Source organism: Ornithorhynchus anatinus, chromosome 9, assembly GCF_004115215.2.
Source record: "Ornithorhynchus anatinus isolate Pmale09 chromosome 9, mOrnAna1.pri.v4, whole genome shotgun sequence".
NCBI classification, from domain to species: Eukaryota; Metazoa; Chordata; class Mammalia; order Monotremata; family Ornithorhynchidae; genus Ornithorhynchus; species Ornithorhynchus anatinus.
The window spans coordinates 10,465,222-10,488,194 of NC_041736.1; the positions used below are offsets into that span (position 1 = coordinate 10,465,222).

The window sequence follows — 22,973 nt, forward strand, 5'->3', positions numbered from 1 at the left end:
AGCTACCATTTCAGTGGACTGGAATTTTGCATTCCCAGGAAGGCTTGTATAGTGTTCCAGGGCATTCATTTCAGTTCTCCTCAATGCTTTTTCACCTGTATGCCAGTGGAAACTGTATTTTAGTGGTGTTGTGGATGTGCAGTCATAATGTTTGTTTCTGTTTATGATATTGTGATATCACAGTTTGAATGAGAAGGTGTTCATTCCAAAACATTCCTCCCAATGTATGCATAGGACTGAGAACTTCCAGATTGCTCCAGAAATTCCTTCATGTCTCAACTCGGCACCAGGATGGCCTAGTGGCTAAGGTGTTGGACTTGAGCCAGTGGGTGTATGTCGGCATAGGTTCGAACCCCATTCCTGGTAACTTCATTTTGAGAAGCAGCATGGCCTGATGGAAAAAGCAGGGGCCTAGGTATCAGAGGACCTGGGGTCTAATCCCAGCTTTTCCAAATGTCAGCTGGGTGACCTTGGGGAAGTCACTTAACTAATCTGTGCCTCATTCTTCTGTTCTCCATCCTACTTAGACTGTGAGCCCATGTGGGATAAGGGACTGTGACCAACCTAATTAATTCATATCTATGTGCTTAGAACAGTGTTTGATACATAATATTTGTTAAACACTTAAATACTATTATGATAATGAAATAACTAGCCTAATTCCCCAGTCCTAGGAAAGACTCGATTTAGATTTAAACTTGAAACCATGTGCAAAATGCACAGTGACTTCTTTGACCTCTGCTCTTGAGGAAGACCTAGTTATTGCTTTATTTCTAGTCTATAACAGTGGTTAATATGAACCTAAAATATTTTCCTGGTCAATTACTTGCATTTTCAGTTTCTCATTAAAGCATGTTACAGATTGGCTTTTTTGATAGAAAACAGCAGAACTGGGCATCCATTGCACAGTGATGATTTCATTGGCATCACACAAGGGCATTAGCCTGGCTGGGCTTATAAAAAGCAGTGGACTTCCTATTCAGTGGTCAATTTATTAGTCAGTCTGGGCTGGATTAAGATTCTGACACAGAGGCCTAGTTAATGGATTATTCTGTGACGGGTGGGAGAGAAAATGTGATTTGGGGTGGTGTTTGTGCATGCTGCAATTTAAAAGAAAAAGGAAACACAGGGGCTTTTATATTGCTATTTTCTCCCCAAAGATTTACATTTTCATCCTATTCAAAGACAATTTGCTAACTGTCAGTCAGTATCAACAGCCAAACTAAGCATCACAACATCATTCTTGCTCTGGGAAAAGGAAAGATGAGAATTGCCAACCAGAGAAATTACAGCAGAATTTTACTAATGACACGGATATTTGCTGTGGATTTCCTAGTTTTACAGAGATGCAAATGTGGGGAAAAAAATAACCATGGATTTTTTTTTTCTAAAATGTGCTTGATTAATTTATTTGGACAAGTTTCACTCCTCATAATAATACTGCACACTACAAATGCATTAGCAATGGTGCTTAGCTTTTATTTTCTGGAATGAGTCTGTCACAGGCATCTGAAAGCTCTCTGCATCTCTGCAGTTTAATCAAGTTCTCCGATATGTGGAACAAGATGGCTGATTTACTTGGGAGAATTGTAGCAATGATTCACAATATGAAAATTTGCCAGATTATATAGACGATTCTTGAGGAGCAGTGTGGCCTCGAGGAAGGAACACTTTGAGTGCTCTAGGGAGCCGGAGGACCTGGGTTCTAATTCTGGCTGCGCTACTTGCCTGCTGGGTGACCTTGGGCAAGCCACTTCACTTCTTTGCGCCTCATCTGTAAAATGGGGATTAAGATTGGGAGCCCTGTGTCGGACAGGGGTGACCGTTTGCAGCCTGATTATGTTGAATCTACCCCACTGCTTAATACAGTGTCTGAAGCACGGTAAGCGCATAACAAATGCCATAAATAGAAATAAAAAAAAGAAGAACTCCCAGACTGTCAAAAACCAAAACTGCCACACCCTTGGGAACTGGGAGCTAAGGGTGACAGCTTCAAACCTTATGCTAAAATGCAGGAAAAAAACTTGAGGGAGTAGCTGGTGGAGTTATACAGGGGAGGAGGAGGGTTCAGGGTGCAAATGAGGAGAGAGGGAGAGCGTATGTAGTGAAGGAGTATAGGTGTGAAGCTTAAATGGTCACTCCCATAAGTCTCTTTTTGGTTCACGATGCTTATAATTTACAAATGCGGGCTGGGTTAACATTGAGGAAATAGGAGGGAAAAGACAGTGCTCCCAAGGACAAGACTGTGGGCAAAGTAAAAGGGATGATGTATTTAAGAGAGGTGAAGGATCGAGTCAAAAGTCAAAAAGTTACTCACGTGGCTGATATTTATTCCAGTTGGTGTACTGCACTGGCTGATATTCCTGCCCTCTTACTTTCCAGGTGTATTCCCCTGTCACGTTTTGGTCTTGAAGAGCTATCCAAAAGTAACTGTCCTCAGTTTTTACCACACTGCTGATCATATTGGTGATAAATGCCTGTTCAAACCTTGGTAGAACAAATGGGAAATGATGAAATTGTTTCTGAGGAATGAAAAATGGCATTCAAGTTTGAGAGGCAGAATAAGCTGAAATCGAGCATTTCTTGTGAAATCAGTCAGTCGTTCTTATCAATGCAAAATAATTATACTTTTGGGGCATGGGCAAAGACAAGGAACTCTTGTGTTCATCACGCTGTCCAATTGTTGAGGCTAGGAATCAGTTACAGCACTCAGTGAGGAAGAAAATTTGGAATCTCATCGTTTTGAGTACTAAGAATTTTTGCTTTACTGGACACGTTTCAGTTTTAAAGATAGTGTTTCCAAAGTTGCTCAGTTCTACTGTATTGTGTGTTTTCAGCATATGTTTTGACTAGGATAAACATAAGGGAATTAAGGAAATTTCTCCTAATAGTCTGGGCCTATTTGGGCTTGGTGTGCCATTTTTTGAAAGAAACCTTTTGAGTGTGGGCTCACAGTGTGATAAACAGGGGAGTACCACAGTGTGAATTTTCAGTAATGAGGGGCTTCAAAGGAACACACATAGCTGGGTTCTCATCCCAGCTCTTCCATTTGTCTGCTGTGGGGCCATGGGCAAGTCACTTCACTTCTCTTTGCCTCAATTACCTCATCTATAAAATTGGGATTAAGACTGGGAGCCCTATGTGAGATAGGGACTGTGTCCAATCCAATTATCTTGATCTACTCCATCACTTACTTCAGTGCCTGACAATAGTAAGTGCTTAAATACCATTAACCGGCCCCCTGCAAAAAACACAGTCCACTAATTATAGGGTGTGTCTGTGCTTGCCTGGGGCCTCCAAATTCTCAGGACCCATCTTTTGTGGGGCCACTCTAACCCCTGGGCAAACTAACCAGTTGCTTAGTGCTGAGCTCCTTGAGAAAACTCCTCTTGGCTCATGGAAGGACCCCATTTTGTCATCAGTTACCAGGAGACCCACCAGGTAACCGCCTCCTTGCATCTTCCCATTCCTGGGGCCACATTACTGCCAGGTAGGGAAGTAGATGTAGGGAGATGTGGATTAGGAGTGTGTGGACCAACAGAAAAGGAAAAGAATAAAGGAGAAGAAGAAAGGGATTTAGACCAAAGTCCTCTGAAGCTTCCAGTAGCCGTACCCCACTAAATCCTGAGACGGTATTATTTTCATTTCATTTTTCTTAAAGTCCACAGTTGGTGTTTCTAAAAGCATTCAAGTAAATGCATTGCAATTTCAGGGCCAGTCTTTTCAGTTTTAACTCTTTTGTCTGAATAAAGTAAAACAACGTTCTCCTGGCGATATCTTTGGGATAAAGGGAAGAAAGTTCCATGATCTGTTATGGAGGTGGACAGACACACAGCAATGGCCCAGTTAATGTCCAGTTATAACAAGAAAGCAAACATGATCCATGACCTCCTGACTCCCAGGCCCATGCTCGATCCACTATTCTATTCCTCCTCCTACCTGGGGTGCTGATGTTGGGGTGCTGAGCTTGCAGCCTGCCTGGAGTCTGCAACCTGCCCCTGAAGCGATCCATGCTGGGCTGTAGGTGAGGGGCAGGATGTTAAAGACTAGGATTCTCTCTGTTGTTCAGGCTGGCAGGGGAGTTCCTGGGGAAGGCGTGGTATCTGCAAGCCCTTGGCTTTGCATGCACACTGTAATCCCCACTTGCATTATTTTGGCAGATGTATTAGATGTTGCATGGTCAGGTGGAAAGAGCTCAGTCTCGGGAGACAGAGGATCTGGGCTCTAAACCTGGCTCAACCTCTTGCTTGCTGTGCAATCCTGAGCAAGTCACTTAAAATTTCTTGCCTCAGTTACCTCACTTGTAGAATGGGGATTGAGATAGCTTTCTGTCTCTCTCATGTTCTATGGGACAGGGTCTGTGCCTCATCTGCTTATTTTCATCAATCCCAGTTAGTATAGTTCTTGGCATGTAATAAGTACTTAACAGCTATCACATGAAGTATTATTATTATTATTATTATTATTAATGATTTCCCTGTACAGATTTGGACACAAAGATGAATTTTCCTCAGGAAAATAGAAAAATTATTAACCCAAAATCAGCCTGACCTGTGCAGACCCAGTCCCTGCTGTGAATGTTGTACTGAGCAGTCCTGGAGCAGCACAGTCTGGAGACCCTTGCCCTTTGATTATTAAATCCAAGAAGTACTAGAAGAGCAATGCACAGTTTGAGCAAACATATTCAGTGTCCAGAAGAGTTAAAATCTCTCCCTCTCATTCTGTGGTTTCTAATGTAATTAAAATATCTTGGAATTAACCGAGGTTTTGTTGCATGATTACTTCTGTCTGTTTTGGCAAAGCTTCAGGGAATGAAATCCCATATGGATTTTTTCCCCCCTCCAGTATATCATGGCAAATAGATTGAACATGCAAATGAATGTGCACTAGGACAATTTTCCATGGCAACCTTATTCAAGTATACCTATGCCCCCTCTACTAGCAGGACAACTGGATCTGAATAGTTTATACCATCAGGTAGAGGAGAAAACCCCTCTGATACTGTTTCCTGGGATCAGGGTCCATTTCCCTTTGCTCCTCTTGGTACAAAACGTTAAAAGACCAAGGTTAAATAAGACCTTCTGTCTGGATAACAAAAGAACCGAGTCATTTGTAGCAGGTGGTATTAATTGTGCCCATCAAACCTGTCACTTGATTGTGCAGAAGAGTGGAAAAATCCATTAGTAACTCTAAGATGGGGTGGTGGTGAGTGACAGTAGGGGCTTCAGATTATGTAGTAACTCTGAAATGGAGGGAGCCGCCTTCCCTTGTGGGTATCTGCCACATAGCTGGAATGTATGAACTATATAATATACACTGCTGTTGACGGGGCAGCCCATCATCATTTCTTGACCTTGAATAGGCAGCACGAGGAAAATATGCTACATAATTAGGACTCTGCAACACAACTGAAGTCTTGGGAATGTGCTATCCACATTATCCAGCCAGACCTAACAGATTAGAACAAGGCTAGAAAAAAACCTGATTGTTTCTTCCTGATATCCCCAACTAGTTTCCAACTAGTTTAATGTTTGAATGTTCTAATTCAGCACGAAGCATTTAAACTGTCATTCTCTTCCCTTTTGCTATTAAAATCACTCTGGAAGAAAATAGACAAAAACAAACAGAATGCTGGCATTTTATGTAGGCTCACTTTGGATTTCTGCAGCAATGGGCTCCATAGTAATCCTCCTTCTCAACGTCATTATTATTAGTACTATTAATGAGCCTGATTTTGTCCTCTGTGCTGATGTGTTTGGAGAGAGGGTGTGTTCACTACCCTGTGCACAGTGTGAGGGTGTTTTTGGAGTCTCTCTATGGGCTGCACTTTGCAGGTATGTGTTCCTCTTTGAAATGGAGGTTGGGGGCGGGATGGTTGCAGTGATGCTGATGTCAGTGTAGCTGTTTCTCTTCTGTGGCATCTGCTTAATGGGCATCTGTCAAGCAAGGTAGGGAGGTGTGGAGAAGGAGGCAAAACAGACTATTACTGCCTAGGGAGTGATTCTCTGCCTGAAGCAGGGGTGTATCTACTTCAAATGAAGAGCACAACAGAAAAGGGAAGTTGTTTTTCCCCTGGCAGTGACAAGTGTGTTGCATACGTAATATCTATTAATATTTTAATGGCATTTAGGGAGCACGTACAGTGTGCAGAACAGTTTACTAAGCACTTGGGAGAGTACAATATGACAGTTGGTAGAAACATTTCCAGCTCACAAGGAGCTTACTTTCTAATATATGCTATTGGTCTGTATAAATAATGATGTTAATTTTTATTCCAAATATATATTTCTTCACTATAAACTTAACTCCCATAATAATAACAGTGAAGAATAGCTCCGTAAATTTTGGCTGAATAACCAGTCAAATAACGGTACTGTTCACAACTGACATTCTCTGCCTCAGTTACTTGAATCTCCAGTTCTCTAAGTTGTAGTAGTGAAACCCTTCAGTGCTTTCCATATTTAAGTAACTTTTCTTTTGCACCATCCAATTTCTAAAAAAATAATTGAAGCTAAACCCTACACAGAATGCTGCAAAAGAATATCACTTATGTTACAAGCCAAAAGATTAGATAATGAAGTTTGAGTTGAGCTGAGTTAATGAGCAGGGTTAGAAAGGATGCTACTAAGGCTATGCAAAGAAGCAGCATATCTTTGGAAGGCCAGGGCCAGGATTCCTATGTGCTTATGTCAGCAATTGTTTATAAAATCAAGTTAGAAATAGTGGTTTACAAGATTATCTCTTTCCAATAAAAGCTAATAGCACAACACCAGCTTTGGATTTAAAGAGTAAATAATCAGAGGCTGAACATTTTAAGTGTCTGGTGAGTTTATCTCTGCCCATTATCATGTCATCATCGTGTTATTGGTATAAAAAGTTATTTTTCTACCTGTTGGTTACTGTTACAAGTGAAGGAGGACAGTAATAGCCACGGGATGCCTGGTCAAAACTTCGACGGATAAGGTCAATTTTGTAACAAAATCCACCATGTCTTTCCCATCCCTTAAAAAAGAAATATAAATTAAATACTATAAAACTAATTTAGTTGTAAAGTCAATTAGCCCCTTTCTGATTTTTTTATTCACTGTCACTCATGGTTTTCTTCTTCATCCCATCATACCCACCGTTCCTTTGTAATAGTGTCTGTGGGTCCAAACCCCAAACATTTGGATGCATTGGATTAACTTCAGAATATATCACCCCAATAATTAACTCTGTCATTCTGATTTATCTACCAGGTTGAAATGTGTTTAGAGCCAGTGTAATGGAACAAAAAAGATAAAGAGATTATGATACAAATCAGGCATGATATCCTAATGAGATACTCTCTTGAGAGAGTGCAGTAGAGTTTTTGGGGTTTTTTAATGGTATTTAAGCACTTATGTGCCAGGCACTGTACTAAGTGCTGGCGTAGATACCAGCTAACCAGATTGGACACAGTCCATGTCCCACATGGGGCTCACGACCTTAATCCCCATTTTACAGATGAGGTAACTGAGGCACAGAGAAGTTAAGTGACCTGCTCAAGATCACACAGCATACAACTGACAGAGCCAGAATTAGAACCCAGCTCCTCCTGATTCGCAGACCTGTGCTCTATCCACTAGACCACACTGCCTCTCTGTAAGTAGAGTAAGTAGACAAGGATCTTCAAGTCCATTGAGGGAGACAAATATTAAAAAGAATTACAGGTATGGGAGGCAAATTGGTATAAGAATAAGTGCTGTGGGAGAGGGGTGAGTATAGGGGGGTAAGTACCTAACTGCTTGGGGGCCTGGACTCAAGTGCTTTAGGTGATGCAGAAAGAGGAATGATAGGCTGAGCTAAAAAAAACCAACCAACCAAATTACTCAGGGAAAGCTTCCTGGAGATATGATTTTAGTAGGCTTAGGAAGTTGGGGAGAGTGCTGATTTGTCAGATATAAAGGGTGAGGGAAGTTTCAGGCAGGAAAGAGGGAATGAGCAAGGAGTCAACCAAGAGAGGCAAAAGTGAGGCATAGTGTAGGTGGTATTATAGGAGTGAATAAATTGCTTTCTCTGGGAGTTCAGATTTTGCTCAGTTAAAACCTAACAAGATCTTCCAGATCATCAAGATAATCTTTAGGACATTATAAAAGTAACAAGATGTTGTAGCAGCCAGCAGGAATACCTGAGATAGAGAAATGTTTAAGGGAACCATACAATTTTGTTGTGTTTTAATGTCTGTTTAAAATGAAACTCTTTGAGACCCTGTCTAGGCAAGTTGTCCGAAAGACTGATTACTATTAACTTTTCACTGGTTGAGGATTTTTGTAGAGTTTATTTCTTGTTACTGAATTATTTGGCATTTACTTGATTTTAGGGGACTTAGACTTTCAATTTGTGCACTATCTCCCCCCAGTTTTAATAGGGGAGACATCCCCATTTGCTAATTTCCATATTTTCTGCAGTGCCTAGGTCAGTGCTTGGCAAATTATAGATAATCCAATTGGATTAAATCAATTGGATAATTCCCAGTCCACTGGATTTGGCCTAGATAATTTTTGAATGTCCTCTTGTGTTTGTTGGAAAAGGATGAATTTTTGCAGTTTCATGAAATTTTGGGGGGATGATGTAACAAAATGATTCCAAAAAAACCCAAAAGATACTGACATTTCTGCTCTAATTTTGAAGGATAAGTGAAGACATTTTATCACTTTGCTAAAGTCTGCTAGGTGCCTCAGGGTTGAGGCAGCAGACAGGGTCGCTGGCTATCTCCTGAGAAGCAGTGTGGCTTAATGGAAAGAGCAAGGGCTTGGGAGTCAGAAGTCACAGGTTCTAATCCCGGATCCACCACTTATCAGCTTTGTGACTTTTGGCAAGTCACTTACCTTGTCTGTGCCACAGTTACCTCATCTGTAAAATGGGGATGAAGACTGTGAGCCCCATGTGGGGCAACCTAACTACCTTGTATCTACCCCAGTGCTTAGAAGAGTGCTTGGCACATAGTAAGCACTTAACAAATACCATTATTATTATTATTATTATTATCATCTCAGCATCCCACAGCTCCTAATGGGCAAGATGGTACTTTTTTTTTTCCTCCCTAAAGATTACTGCCAACCCACCAACCTCTCAAAATCCCTCTGTCTCCCCTTCACCAACATAAACACTACTGGTTTGACCCCAACCTATATGAAATTCAATTCAGCCTCAGTCTCCAACATTGGCATCAGGTTTTTTCAATGTAAAGGAACCTTTTGTTCACATCAGAATCCACCATGTTTTCCAGTCCTTAATTGCCCCTCCTCTCTAGGCCCTGTCTTTATCCTATCTAGGGCAGGAAATGTGATTTGTGATTTCTGGAAACTCTTCCTTTCTATGTATTAAATTAATAAAACCTGTATTTAACTCTGTTAGCTAGAGCATATCACTAGATGAATCTTGCCCCTGACGTATCCACCTGACTTGTTTTTCCTAGTTCTACAAGGGTCTCCTCTTCCCCTTCTGACTCCCTTTTCCTGCCTTGTAACTGACAGCTCCAGATGCCCTGGTGTCATATTAGTGGTTTAGACAAAGACCTCGGAATCACTTTTGTATTTGGACAGACTAGCTGAGGAACTGAATTTGACCTTTCTGACAATGAGTTCCCTCTTCATTTAGCAGTTTTAGATGAGAAGAATTGGTAGAATGCTTAGCTGAAAATCCCAAGAGCTGCAGTGAGCCAAGAATAGAAGTGAAGAATAATTCAGAATACAATAGGATAAAAAGAGAAGAGAAACCTGCTGCTGAGCTGTTTACATAAGCAAAGTGAACTGGAGAGATTAAAGCAATTATCCTCGTAAAGCAGCCCCAAGCCCTGTTATTGGGGGGGGGGGGCGGTAAGGGGTGGGAAGCAGTTTTGAAGGTCTGATCCAAGATTGGTTGAATAAATTGGTCGATTTTTGCATGGAGTTACTGTCCCTGTAATCTCTAAAATGAAGGGTTAGAAAAGAAGGCTATTTTTAAGTGACACTAATATTCTGCAAACCAAAAAAAATACAGGGAGGAAATGGGCAGAAAAAACATAATGAGACTACATAACTAAAACTACAAAAATAGCTATATATAACTATAACTGAGGATGAGGGTCCATGAGAATTAGCATTGTCAACCAGGGGAATAGAGAAGCATAGACTGAAGAAATCAGTAACATAGACCATTAGAATTCCCTTGATAACTTTGGCTCAAATTAATACCCGGTTTCAACCAAAAGTGAAAAAACAAGCTGTCTTGAAAATCACAGTGAAGCAGAGAGTAAGATGAATTTCATTATTACCAACGAAGTCAAGTTTGGATTAGGTCTCAGGTATTTGACGGTGATTAGGAGAGCTGCCCATAGCTTGAACCGAAGGAAAACCTGATCCATCCCATAGCCCTCTCCCACCATTAACTAATGGATAAATGTTTCCGGAGAGACCTGTGCCATCCAGTATGGATGGAATGTTAAATCAAGGAACCTTGTCACGTTTGGAAGGGTGTTATGACTTTTAATATATGGAATGAAACTTTGTTTTACTCCACAGTCCTAAATTATATCCTGGTTCCTGTGAGAGTTACATGAAGACTACTGGTATTAAATGAGACCAGTATTAATTCATTGCTACTATTTTACTGAGTAGAAATGAATACAGCTTCAAAATGGAATAGACAGAAGCATAAGAAGAACTTCTTCATTTATGACTTTGTTCTGTCTAGAGAAATGTTTGATCAAAGGCCCAAGTAAATACAGTTTTGTCTTGTGGTTATTTATATTAGCCTCTCTCAAAAAAGGCACACACTGCAGGGGAGCACATGATAAGCCCCCCTCTGTTTAGGTATCTTTTAGAAATGTAATATATATTGTGAAGTAGTGACTACATTTAAATTACATGAAATTCCCTGAAATATTTCAAGAGTTTGGATAGTTAGTACCTAGCAATTGTTTGGGCTGTGAGTGTCATACAGTAAGAGATATTGTTAGTTTTATGTTTTGCAGCTGATCATTAAGGATCAAAAATGTTGAGCGACCTAATAGATATTCAGAGTGCAAAAAAGCCAATAGTTTGTTTTTTTACTCTCTTACTCTTCAGAGAAACTGCAGATGAATAGGATTAGTAGAGATATGAAACCTGAAGACTGCATATAGAAAATCATGTAAATTTTGAGAAACGCTCACCTAGCTTCTTGGTCTAGTATGCTGTTGCTGACAATCAGCAAATAAAATGATACAGCAAATGATGTTTTATATATTCAGAAGAGGAAGGTGATTTTGCAAACATGTTACTTCAAATACAGTTGAAAATGCTGTACTTTCAAGCCACTTTTGTAAAATGGAAGCATTTCTGTCCAGTGTATTGGGTGGCTATACATGCAGTTCCATCTTGCAGGGTTAGGGTTCTTCCTTGTAAAACTTACGTTATAGTACTTAAATATGTTCTATCTTTTGACATCCTGTTGGGCTGTATTGAAACAGGCTTGTGCTGTCAGCTGAAGGATCCCTAAATCTCTAAGAGTAGCCTAGCCAAAATATGTAGTGAAAATGCATTTTGGGAGAATTGAGTGTATACAGCAGCCCTATGCACTCTATTTTAGATTTAAATAGTTTTTAAAGTGGGGTGGGTTAAGGTTAGATTCCCTCTTCAGGAAACTCTCAATCAGCCCGTCAATGGTATATATTGAGTGTTTTCCGTGTGGAGTTAAGGTAAGATTCCCTCTTCGCTTCAGAAAACCATAAAACTCTCAATCAGCCAATCAATGGTATATATTGAGTGTTTTCTGTGTGGAGAGACTGTACTAAGTACTTGAGAGAGTACAGTATAGCAGACTCATTCCCTGCCCTCAAGGAGCGTACAATTTAGTGGGGGGCAGAGGAACACTAAATTACAGTTTAGAGGAGGGGGCAGAATACAGCGGTGTGTGTGTGGGGGGAAGAGTATCAAAGTGCTTAAAGAGAATGATCCCAACTACATCGGCAATGCAGAAAGGATGACAAATCAGGGGAAAAGAGAGATTAATTAGTAAAGGCCTCTTGGAAGAGATATAACTTCAGCAGGACTTTGAAGGTGGGGAGAGCAGTGGTCTGTCAGATATAAAGGGGGAAGGAGTTCCAGGCCAGTGGAAGGGCCTGTACAAGGGGTCAGTGGCATGAGAGGTAAGGTCGATGCACAGTCATATTGGTGCTAAAGGAGCGAAGTGTGTGAGATGGGTGATAGTATAAGATTAATGAGGTTAGGGAAAAAAAAAGCTGATTGAGTGACTAATAAACTTCCTTCTAAACCATGGGGTGTAGAGATGGATTAAAAATCTCTCCCTGTGGCAGAGGCCAAGGGAAAGAGCATGGGCTTGGGGAGTAAGAGGAACTGAGTTGTAATCCTGGCTCCAATACCTGCTGTGTGACTGTGGGCAGGTCACTTAATGTCTCTCCACCTCAGTTTCCTCACTTGGGGATTCAATACCGTTCTTCCTCCTACTTAGACTGTGAGCCCCATGTGGAATAGAGGCTGTGTCTGACCTGATTAACTTGTTTCTACCCCAGCTCTTAGTACTTTGCTTGGCACAGAGTAAGCACTTAACAAAGACCACAGTTGATGTTGTTATTATTCCTTATTTCTCTAATTGAAATAATTCATGCATCACATCTCTCTCCCTTGCCCCACCCCAGAACTTTGGAATCAAATCAGTAGTGAATTTATTTTTTTCCAAATACCTTTTACTGATAGACCATAAAGGGGAAAAATGTTCTAGCACTTCCTGAATCCCATTTGATTAGAAAATTTTAGAATATTCATGTTTGTGTCACTTGTGAGTGAGGAAAATGACCACTCCTAAAGTCCTTATGTCCCTTCCCCTTGCCAAAGAAATGTATTCTTTTTTACTCTTTGATATCCCCATTTGAAAATTACCAAGTACCGTATGTGGATGAAGGCTTATGTAACTCATTATTTTTACAGATGATATAACAATGCCATTTTAACTTTTAATCTAAAAGGATTTGGAAGTTAGTTAATAATTAACAACAAGCTACTGACCCATAAGAGTAGCCCTTTTAAAAGCTGCAAATTCTTCCATGACTCTTTCATAATGTTTCCCCCCTAAAGAGCCTTAGCGATTCAATTAGCATGCATCCCCCTCACAAAAGAAAACGGATCAAAGTTTCAAATTGTGTAGAATTTGTCTATCTGCTTAAGAGACCCCATCACCTACTTTATCTGTTTAAATTAAAACAAAATGAACTTACCTCTTGGCATCCTGATTTAGCTTCAGAAAGTACTTTCCCTGCATTTTTACAAATGTAAAATAATGTTTCCTCACAGTTTCTGACTTTCCAGTGTCCACCCTTGGAAAAAGAAATGACAGAATTGATTTTTAGCTTGTTTCGAGAATAGCAGTTTAGGGGAGGTTAGTGACCAATTTCTCCTTCTCCAGAATTTCAGTAATCCCTTGCTCTTTGTTGCCCCACCACAAAACGGTTGCTTTGCTCCTGCCTCCCAGTCACATTATGTAAATTAGTTAACACTATGAGTGTTTGAAATTTTTAGAGGCCAAGGAACTATTTGGAGATTCAAGGATCCTGAGTATATTCCTAAATATGACTCCTATAATTTACACACTTTTGTACATCTAATGGCTGTGAAGGAAGGAATGGTCTCACTCCCTCATAGACTGTGAGCTCCAGGAATTGTGTCCAAACCAGTGATCTTGTACTTACCCTAGAACCCAACGCATAATAGACACTTAACACATTAATAATGTAATAATAAGCAGCATGACCTAAAGGACAGAGCATGGGCCCTGAAGTCTAATACCAGCTCCAGCACTGGTCTGCTGTGTGACCTTGGGCAAGTGTCCTAACTTCTCTGTGCCTCAGTTTCCTTATCTGTAAAATGGCATTGAGACTATGAGCCCCAAGTGGGATATGGACTCTGTCCAACCTGATTACTGATTATCTTGTATCTCTCTGAGTGCTTAGTACAGTACCTGACTCATAGTAACCACTTAACGAATACCCTAAAAAGACCATATAAGTGAAAATGAATAGATAAGTGAAATAAATAAATTTTTATGCCCACAAGTGCTCATGGTGGTCAGTGGGACAATGACATGATGACCTGGGGGTTGGTACCCTAATTAGGCAAAGAAGCACCCAGGAGCTGTTCCCTTTATGCTTTCAACTCTAAGGACCTTGGTGCCATTTGGAGAAATGCTTTGAGCCGTAAAAATAACTGCAGCTATTTGGAATAGGATTAGGAAAGTCTCCTCCTACTATAGGTTCTAATTAGTCTCACTGGGCCTGGGTTCATAGCTGAGATCTTCAGTAAAATAACGCTCCAGTGAGCCCTTGGCCATCCACTATTTTGGGGTGAGGTAAAGATCAAAAATCTTCCGGTGAGATATTCCACCCCAAACTGGAAATGATTAACGAAGTTTTGAAAAAGGCAGGGTGAAACTTACAGTTTTGTCTGCTGAAACACAGAGCCTGCTTCCATTTGGGAAAGTATTGGGCTGCTGTTTGTGCCATAATGTGAAGGTAGCGGAGGAGCCACCAGACCAGTCAAAGAAAACTGGATTCCTCCCACTGCTCAAGCCAATCCAAGTTTCAGACACATTTTCTGTAATAGGTAACACTACGTTATTATCTATCTGAATTCCTGTCATATGAAAAGGGAGTAACTCCCTTATCGCCCTTGCCAAAATCCTTCTAAAATCCAGTAAAATATTTCTTATTGTAATATAGCTGATAACAGAAATCTCCGTATAAGTAGTTTTCCATTGATTCTAGCAACTCACTGAATAATTTAATGCATTATTTAAAGAATCGCTTTAATAAGCCCCTCCCAAGCCCTGTCCAATTGGCCCCTTCCATTTCATTATAAAGAGGTCTGATTACACTTAAGTATGTGCTTTCAGAAACATCCTGAGTAAATCAGATATAATTTCTCTGAAGTGTCTTGATTTCTTCTCAACCCCCATGGCGGGGAAAAACATCAGCTACCACATATTACACAGAGAGTAATGATTTTGGAAGCAAAAGCAAACAGTGCAGCTTCCTAAACTCACCATCTTTAAGAAGATTTACAAGGAATTCCACCTCTGCTAATGAGGCCATATTTATTAGTTTGCTCTTAATAGACTGGCAAGAGTGCAAAGCAGCTGTCCAGTTCTTTTCTTCTTTCTGGAGTCGGTAGCAGTTGCCATTATAAGGGTGCCAGCTAGGCTCACAGTGGGTAGGATAATATTTCCAGGTATTTTTTTCAGCTTGGACATACAAAACAGAAAAATATCCATAATCACCTATAAATATTCTTCCTTTTACTCTGCAGAAACTTCCAGTCCTTTATCCCCCAACCTGTTTTGCTCCTTGCTTGAGAAACACTGGAATGTGGGAACAAGGGAAAGTCCTAATGGGGGTAGGGGTACTTGGGATCTGGGAACAGTAGAGACGACTGGCTTCTACTGCCCAGGATCCATTATTAAAGAATAGAAACATTGCTGCCTGTCACAACTCTGTTCTATTGGACTCTCCAAGCACTTTGTATAGTGTGCTGCACGTAGTAAGTGCTCAGTAAGTACTACTGATTGATGATCTCCTCCATTTCTGAGAACCAGAGCTATGGACAAGCATTCCCAATTATGGAGCTCCAATTTTGCCCTTGCCCCCAAAAATAGGATCTCAGCTAAGACTCTCCCCCAGCTCTGACCTTAGGGATGGCCCTAGCTTTGTGGTCATCCTAGGTGAACTGAAACTCTGGGGCAGAGACCCCGGAGGAACCCCCCAGGATGAGCAGGCCATCATTCTGTGAGGCAGCAGGCTCCTCACAGCTGTCTCTTCCCCAAACCTCCCCTTGGCTGGTTTTCCGTTACCCTCCATGGTGCTTTAAGAAGGAACTCTTGGGCCAGCATGAAAGTTTAAAGACCTGCTCCACCCCCATCACAATAGATGAAAAGCATCTAATCAATCGTATTTATTGAGCACTTACTGTGAGCAGAGCACTGAACTGTATTGTGCACTTGGAAGAGCACAATATAAGAGAGTTGGTAGACACATAACCTGTCTATAAGGAGCTTATGAAGAGAGAGTGAGGATTCGAAGGGGAAGATATTGGAAATACTCAGGGATAAGCAACTCAGTGTTTAGTTTTAACTGTTTCATGTGTGGAATGCTCCCTGTCTCTCCCCTCCTCCCCACCCCCGAAGTCCTTCAAAAATATTTCATCCATGTAAATATTTTAGTAAGGGAAATTATGTAGATCACTAATTAGATAATGTGTTTAATTATGTTGAAAGGAATATTTAACAACCTATAAAGTGAATTAGCACAGAGAGACTTACCAAGTAATTCACGTTTGGTATGGTTTAAATGTTTTTTACATACATAAGGCAGTGGAGATTCACAGTCATGATTTTGCCAGCTATCCCACAGCAGTGAATTGAATGTTCCACAGTGATATTGAACAAAGGGGTCAAAATTTACATCTGAAAGCATACAATTTTAAAATGTTAAATGTGGATGTTGTTACCTTATTCATTCTTGCATTTCTTTAGCATCTCTACATGGTTGAGAGTAATTCCTGTGTGGTTTATAAAAAGGCACAAAGGATTAGGAAGGCTAAATAATTTGCCCAGTATCACATCAAATAAGCTGTTTATTCTGTAAAACAGATGAATGTTTTGTAATTTGCAAGCCTGCAATTTGTTCATCTTCCCTGACAGTACAGCTGGTTCTGATACAGAAATGTCATGTGACCTTGGGCAAACTGCCAGAATTATCTGCCTCCATTTCCTCATCTGCAAAAACAACAGTAACCTGCTTTGGAGAAGTCCACTTAAGATTTAGATCATTCTGGTGAAACATTTATGTAGATCGACCAGTGGAGCACATAGTATACCACCTCAGATGGGTGTCCAGCAAATACAATGGTGGTGAATATTTAGAGCCTTAGAAATGTTTTGTGTTGGAGGACTTCCGAAAGAAACAGCAAGTACCTGGATCCCAGTTCAGATGTATGAGGGGTGTTCCATCTGACCACTGCCAGCCATTTACTTCATCCAGCTGGTTTAAGCCTATCCACACTTTCTTAACTTCTTTAACACTAAGAAATTCTGGAAAACATACAGTAAATGGCCCCAGTTAAGAGCAAATCAATGCCACATTTCATTTGTCATGGGATGTAGTCAGATCATTGAAACAATGCTCATAGCAGTACAGCTCCTCTGGATATGGGGGTTGGGAGGAGAGGGAGTGGACATGTCAGGAGGATGGACAGAAACATAAGAAATGGTGAAACCCAGCCTTAAACGAAGCAGCATAGCAGTAGGCTTTTGGGAGACCACGCCAAAGCACAGAACAACCTGATAGACAACAATTAGAAGATGTCTTACTTTCCTCGAGCAAAGGCTTCACAGAGATTGGCATTCCAAGATGCAGGCTCAAAAACAGGGTCAGGGCTAGAATGGGACAGTCCCGTTTTTGCAACCAAAAACATCTATCTTTACGTACAAACACTGGGAAAGGGAATATCAGTTATGTATTGATTGTTTTTTTCCAGCCACTTGGACTCACATACAGAATCTCATTAGGAGTAGCATCATTATTGAAAACAAAGGGATACATTATACATGAGCACTTGCAGTATTTTGCGTACACTTTTTGTAGTCAGGCTCCTAATACCTTAGGTTTGTTGCTTCGGCCTTTCTGAAGAGTGCAAGGGTAACCACCATAATTCAGTCACTGCAGTACAGGGTTAAAAATTTAAGGAGATTGAGGAATAGGTTTCCGGCCTAACTTTTATTTAGGTTTTAATTTATGTTTTTAAAATTAGTAAGTTTGTCAGGTAGACTTTTGGCAGACGGTAGACAATTTAATTGTGCTTTATAACTTACTCTGTATGAAATTTTCTTCTTTCCAGTGGGTGATACTTAGTAAATCACCTCCTTGCATCTTACATGAAGAACGTGCCTCATTCCAAGAGAGAAATGAGTTAAGATTGAATTGATAGCAAATGTTTGTGTCTGGGTCTTTCTCCCAAAAAACTTTACAACCTATTTCTGTGGAGAAAAAAGAAAAGCTCAATTTTAAAACTCCTGTGACTGTCTTATTTCAGCTATGCAGCATTTTTGCTCCAGTGTTAAGAAAAGCTCATATTGTAGAATTCACCCATTCTGATGGTATGCACATGCTCTCCTGTGTGTGTGCATAGTTTTTCCTGACACCGTGAGACACTGTATTTGAATAAGCTCATATTTTGGATGAATGTTCCCTAATTTCTACCCAAAGCACATAGTAAAGGCATACATCATGGCAGAACTGTGTGCATCTGGTTTGTCCCATTAATGCATATTTAAATACACTGCCCTTCTCTTGTGGTAAAACAGTTTTTTTCCACAAGGGTGAATTAGTTGCACATATTTCTGAGGTATATTTAAATAGAATAATTACAGAACTGCTGAAAAAGCAGATGTCTTAGAGCCAGAACTGGATCATTAAGGGGCTGATTGAGAGCTTTATGGGACTGTACTTAGGGTATTTATTAAGAGTTTACTCTGTGCGAAGTGCTAATTAGATAGGACACTGATACCATATCCCCATTTTACATGTGAGGAAAGTAAGGTCTAAAGAGGTTATCATTTGCCCAAGGCCATTCAGCCGGACAGTGGCTGAACTGGAATTGGAACTCAGGTCTCAGGACTCCCATCTTGTGCACTTTCCGCTAGGTCATGCACCTCCCCAGCCTTATCCCTAGGAAATGGAAGCTTCACGGTCGAGATTCCATTTGAGTCCAAGTGGGTTAGGCTGTTTGAAGATTCACGCAGTGATCCATAGAGTACTTTCGATGAAAAAGTTCCCTTGCTGAAGCAACTAGAAACCATGTCTATAAATAGAAAGGAATAGAAGTGGTTGAAAAAGCAGCTGGCTTCATCTTTAGGGCAATCCCTTTGAGCTTCGTAAATAAGCCACTGTGGCTGAAAGAAGGAACTTTGGATTTGATTTGCTATTTGAATCTTTATTAATAAATAGGTTTAGTTGAATATTCATTTGCTAAAGTCCTGTGCTCGAATCAAAATAAAAATGACCATACCTGAGAGTTCCATAAATTTATAAAAATGTTGAAATAGGACAGGGATGATAGAAGGTCTAAGGGAAGACATTCCCTGTCAGTCTTCCAACCTAATACTCATCAGATCTCCCTCTGTGAACACTTAAAATAGACAGATAAATATTTAAATCCAATGTTTAAATCTCCCACCAGCTCTGCACCCTCTGAATGCCCAATAGTGTTAACTAGACACTTCCCACTGCTTTTGGTTATCTGTATGCCCCCCTTCTCCCTGATAATTCCAGGTATACAGAGGGTCATGCAAACTGGTCACTTTTTTTTTCCAGTTTCTCCCTCCCCCTTTCCCCCCTTCCTTCCCAACCAAGAATGGAGTTCCTTCAATCATGAGATATGGGTCTAATCAATTCAGCTTCCTATTCACTATCCAGCTTCCCTCTGTCTGTAGAGTCCCTTTATTGGATGATTGCAAGCCTTTCCACAAAGACCAACCCATTTTAGAGTTAAATATGCATTATTGTTGCCTTGTGAAGGAACCTGCAACATCTCCTTCTCTGGAGATCTTTAAGAATGCTAATCATAAAAAAGCAGAAATGAGAGAATAAATGTGCCTGTTATGTGCATTAAGATTTGTTTTTATATATCCCAAAGGGAAGTTGTGATTAAAGTAGGAATTACTTTGGCTTGATTTAAAATAAAGCACCCTTATGTTCTGCCCCTGAGTTAAAGAATTGGCTAATTCATGCCTTAGGAAATAACTAGAGAGCAGGCCTGTCTTTACAGAGTTCTCTTAGGTTGGATTAAAAACTAGGACGTAGGTTCCATGTTTTGTAAATCTTTGCATATTCAAGCATACAGCACCACTGTTGCACCTGGACTGAAAATTTAAGCTGAATTTTGGTTTTAACCAAATATTCATAACAGTGGAATGGAAGTGATCGTGCAACAAAGAGTCCAGAATGTTTCTTCAAGTATCAGCAGTTTCATAAAATAAAACAGAGTAATAGTTTACCATACCTACCAGGATTTGGGCAAAATCCCCATGTCTGATCTTTCTCATACTGACTTGTGGTGGCACACCAGAGAAGTCCATCTTTCCTGCCCTCCTTAGTGCATTCATAGAACCACTGATTGTTGTATCGAAATGGAAAAACACAAGGTCTTCCCTGTGAATTTCCTTGAATAGTATATAATTCTAAACAACAACAAAAAAAACACAGATATGGAAAGTTATCAACTCAGTGGAAAAAGTAAAAATTGGGAAGTAGTTGATATATCTAGAGTTTATATGATAGTATACATTTTCAGAATAGTAAGAGGATAGAGGGTATTTTTTAAAAAATGCAAACTGAGAGTACATATAACTATTGCCAAAGTGATGGCAGGCATCACTTTGTGTAAAGGCAAAAGTTGCTTACTTCCCACTAATTTGAGATGGCAGTAGTACATTTGTTAGGGCTTCTGCAGAACATGCGGGCCAAACTGTACTGCTCTGAGAAGGTAACTAGAGAAGGGCAACTTGAGAAGGGCGTGGGCTCTGTGACTGCACCCCAAGTTTCCACACACCTGCTGGGGTCTGCTAATAGCCAAGGAGTGCTGAAGACCTCAATTCAGTGGGCCCCACATCTTATTACTTAAGATTCACCTCTGGAGACTTTCTTGGAGGTCTGGAATGGGTGCACAGCATGCTTCACTTTTGCAGGTCTGCACTATTTCCTTCGTCAATCCCCACATCAAAAAAGTCCCCTTTCTATTCCCAGGCATTTCATTGAGTCCTGGGGTCCCCCAGCAGGGAGGAAGGATTGGTGTGTCTTAGAGTTAAGGGAATCTATAGACTGTAAGCTTGCTGTGGGCAGGGAATGTGTCTGCTGTATTGTTATATTGTACTCCCACAAGTACAGTGCTCTGCACACAATATGCCCTCAATAAATATGATTGATTGAAGGATCCACGGTACATTATCTGGGCCTAGTCGAGGCAGTGTTTTTAGCTGATTTCAGTAGGTAAAATAGAAAAACATCACGGGGATCTTTTTTGTTATTTTCACATTTAAATGACATCTATTTCTATGTACAACTTTAACAAAAATATGTCCCATCGGGCACATTTTACCTTGAAATGGATGCTCACAAATGTCATCTCCATCTGATAGGTATTGCACCCACTCATGGGATGATTGCCTCCTGGCAACAACAAGATTGTAATTCTTAATCTCCAGGGCGTACTGGGAGGCACCAACCACCACCTTTCTGTTACAGTGCCACCAAAGGGAAGAATGAGGAGAGTCACATTCATAAAGGCCTAGCGGCTGTTCTTCATTACTGATGTTCAAGCCCAAGCAGCCACTGCTGCCTAAGTTGAAGAGGTGACGTTTAGAGACCCATTTCCATAGCATATTCTTTGTTGGCTGGTGGCAGTCCTGCAGAACCAGTCCATTTTTGCCAGAGGAAATGCACGTCCTAAGGTAGTCACTTTGAATCATGAATATGCCTTTACCTGAAAGAAAGAAGAATCTCTGAGTCACTATAATGTCCACATAGGAATAACAGGAAATGATGTTCTTTTTTGATGCAGTCCAAATGGATAAAAATGTAGAGTTGTTTGACAGAAATGTATACAATAGCATACTTAATTGTCTGGAGAAAAGTGATGAAGAATCTCAAAGTTGTAAGCTTTCTTCGCTGTCCCTGGTTTGATACCTGCCCATGCAATTAGATTAAATGGGAATAATGGAAATAGAAATAATTTCATCATATTAGGAATTGAACGTTTAAAATTCTACAGATGCCTTAAAGAACAAAAAGATTCTTTGAAACATATGAAAAGGTCATTTTCTTTAAGACACTTTTCCTGGGAAAAATTCCAAATCATTTTATTTGTTTTTGAACCGTACCTCATTCTTGCATACAGTGACTCACTGGGGCATTTGTTGCAAATTGTAAAAAAAAAAATATCCCTATTGCTATTATGAACCTGAGGATGTGTCTAAAAACTAGAGGTGCAAACAATGGAACACTGTGTTTAACTGGGTATGGGAAGGTATGTGGTAAAAGGGTTAGGGAAAGTGGTTTAAGTAAACTGACCTGGGGTAGAGAAGAGTTGAAAATTAAAGCCTTTGGAAAATTTTATAGGCAAAATCTGATTGTTTCGTAAGATTGGCAAAAAGACCTATCATTTGTGTAGAAATAATTAAATTTCAGTTTATGGTTTTTACTTAAAGTATGAATGCTGTCATATCCCTGATGTATAGGATCCATAGCATCCAATCATATTTATTGAGCACTTACTGTGTGCAGAGCCCTGTACTGAGAGTTTGGGAGAGTACAGTATAACAATGAACAGAAGCAGTCTGTGCCCACAACGAGCTGAAAGTCTTGAATGCAAAACTACCTTTCAAGTTCACCTTTAGAAAAGCCCTCTAATAATTCGTAAAAGGCACGGTATTAGATACCCAAAGCTTTTGCTTTATTTAATAGAGGTTGGCAACATTTAGCTGTATAAAATCAAACTATGATTAAAGTTAAAAGCAACTCAAAGAAGCTGCAGAATTAGAAACTTCAGCCATGATCCAGTGGATAGTCTTAGAAAGACTCCATGAATCATAGCGGAGCCAAACAGGGAATGGCAAAATCTGAGATTTAATCAGTTTTACAGCTGGGAAAAATAGCAATAGAAGACACACAAGATGAACTTTATAAAATGGTATTAAAAGCCACAGAGAAGCAGCCTGACCTAGTGGATAAAGCATGGACCAGGGAGTCAGAAGGACCTGGGTTCTAATTCCGGCTCTGCCACTTGTCTGCTGTGCAGTCTTAGGTAAGTCACTTAACTTCATTGGGCCTCAGTTACCTCATTTTTATAATGGGGAGTAAGACTCTAAACCCCACGTGGGACATGGACTGTGTCCAGCGAACCTTGTATCTTGTATCTACCACAGCGCTT

At 40.3% G+C, this 22,973-nt stretch overlaps 1 protein-coding gene across 1 annotated transcript in view; it reads right to left on the bottom strand.

Moving 5' to 3' along the window:
* Positions 1-21,528, bottom strand: part of PLA2R1 (phospholipase A2 receptor 1) — a 57,474-nt gene extending 35,946 nt beyond the window's left edge. The window contains exons 1-10 of the mRNA XM_029071565.1: positions 21,144-21,528; positions 20,053-20,226; positions 17,860-18,024; positions 16,963-17,079; positions 16,309-16,452; positions 15,037-15,234; positions 14,431-14,588; positions 13,217-13,315; positions 6,890-7,002; positions 2,318-2,487 (exon numbers count right to left, since the gene is read on the bottom strand). Coding sequence (XP_028927398.1) covers positions 2,318-2,487; positions 6,890-7,002; positions 13,217-13,315; positions 14,431-14,588; positions 15,037-15,234; positions 16,309-16,452; positions 16,963-17,079; positions 17,860-18,024; positions 20,053-20,226; positions 21,144-21,513 — 1,708 coding nt within the window. The 5' untranslated portion in view covers positions 21,514-21,528. The remainder of the gene's footprint in view (positions 1-2,317; positions 2,488-6,889; positions 7,003-13,216; positions 13,316-14,430; positions 14,589-15,036; positions 15,235-16,308; positions 16,453-16,962; positions 17,080-17,859; positions 18,025-20,052; positions 20,227-21,143) is intronic.
* Between the last annotated feature and the right edge of the window lie 1,445 nt (positions 21,529-22,973).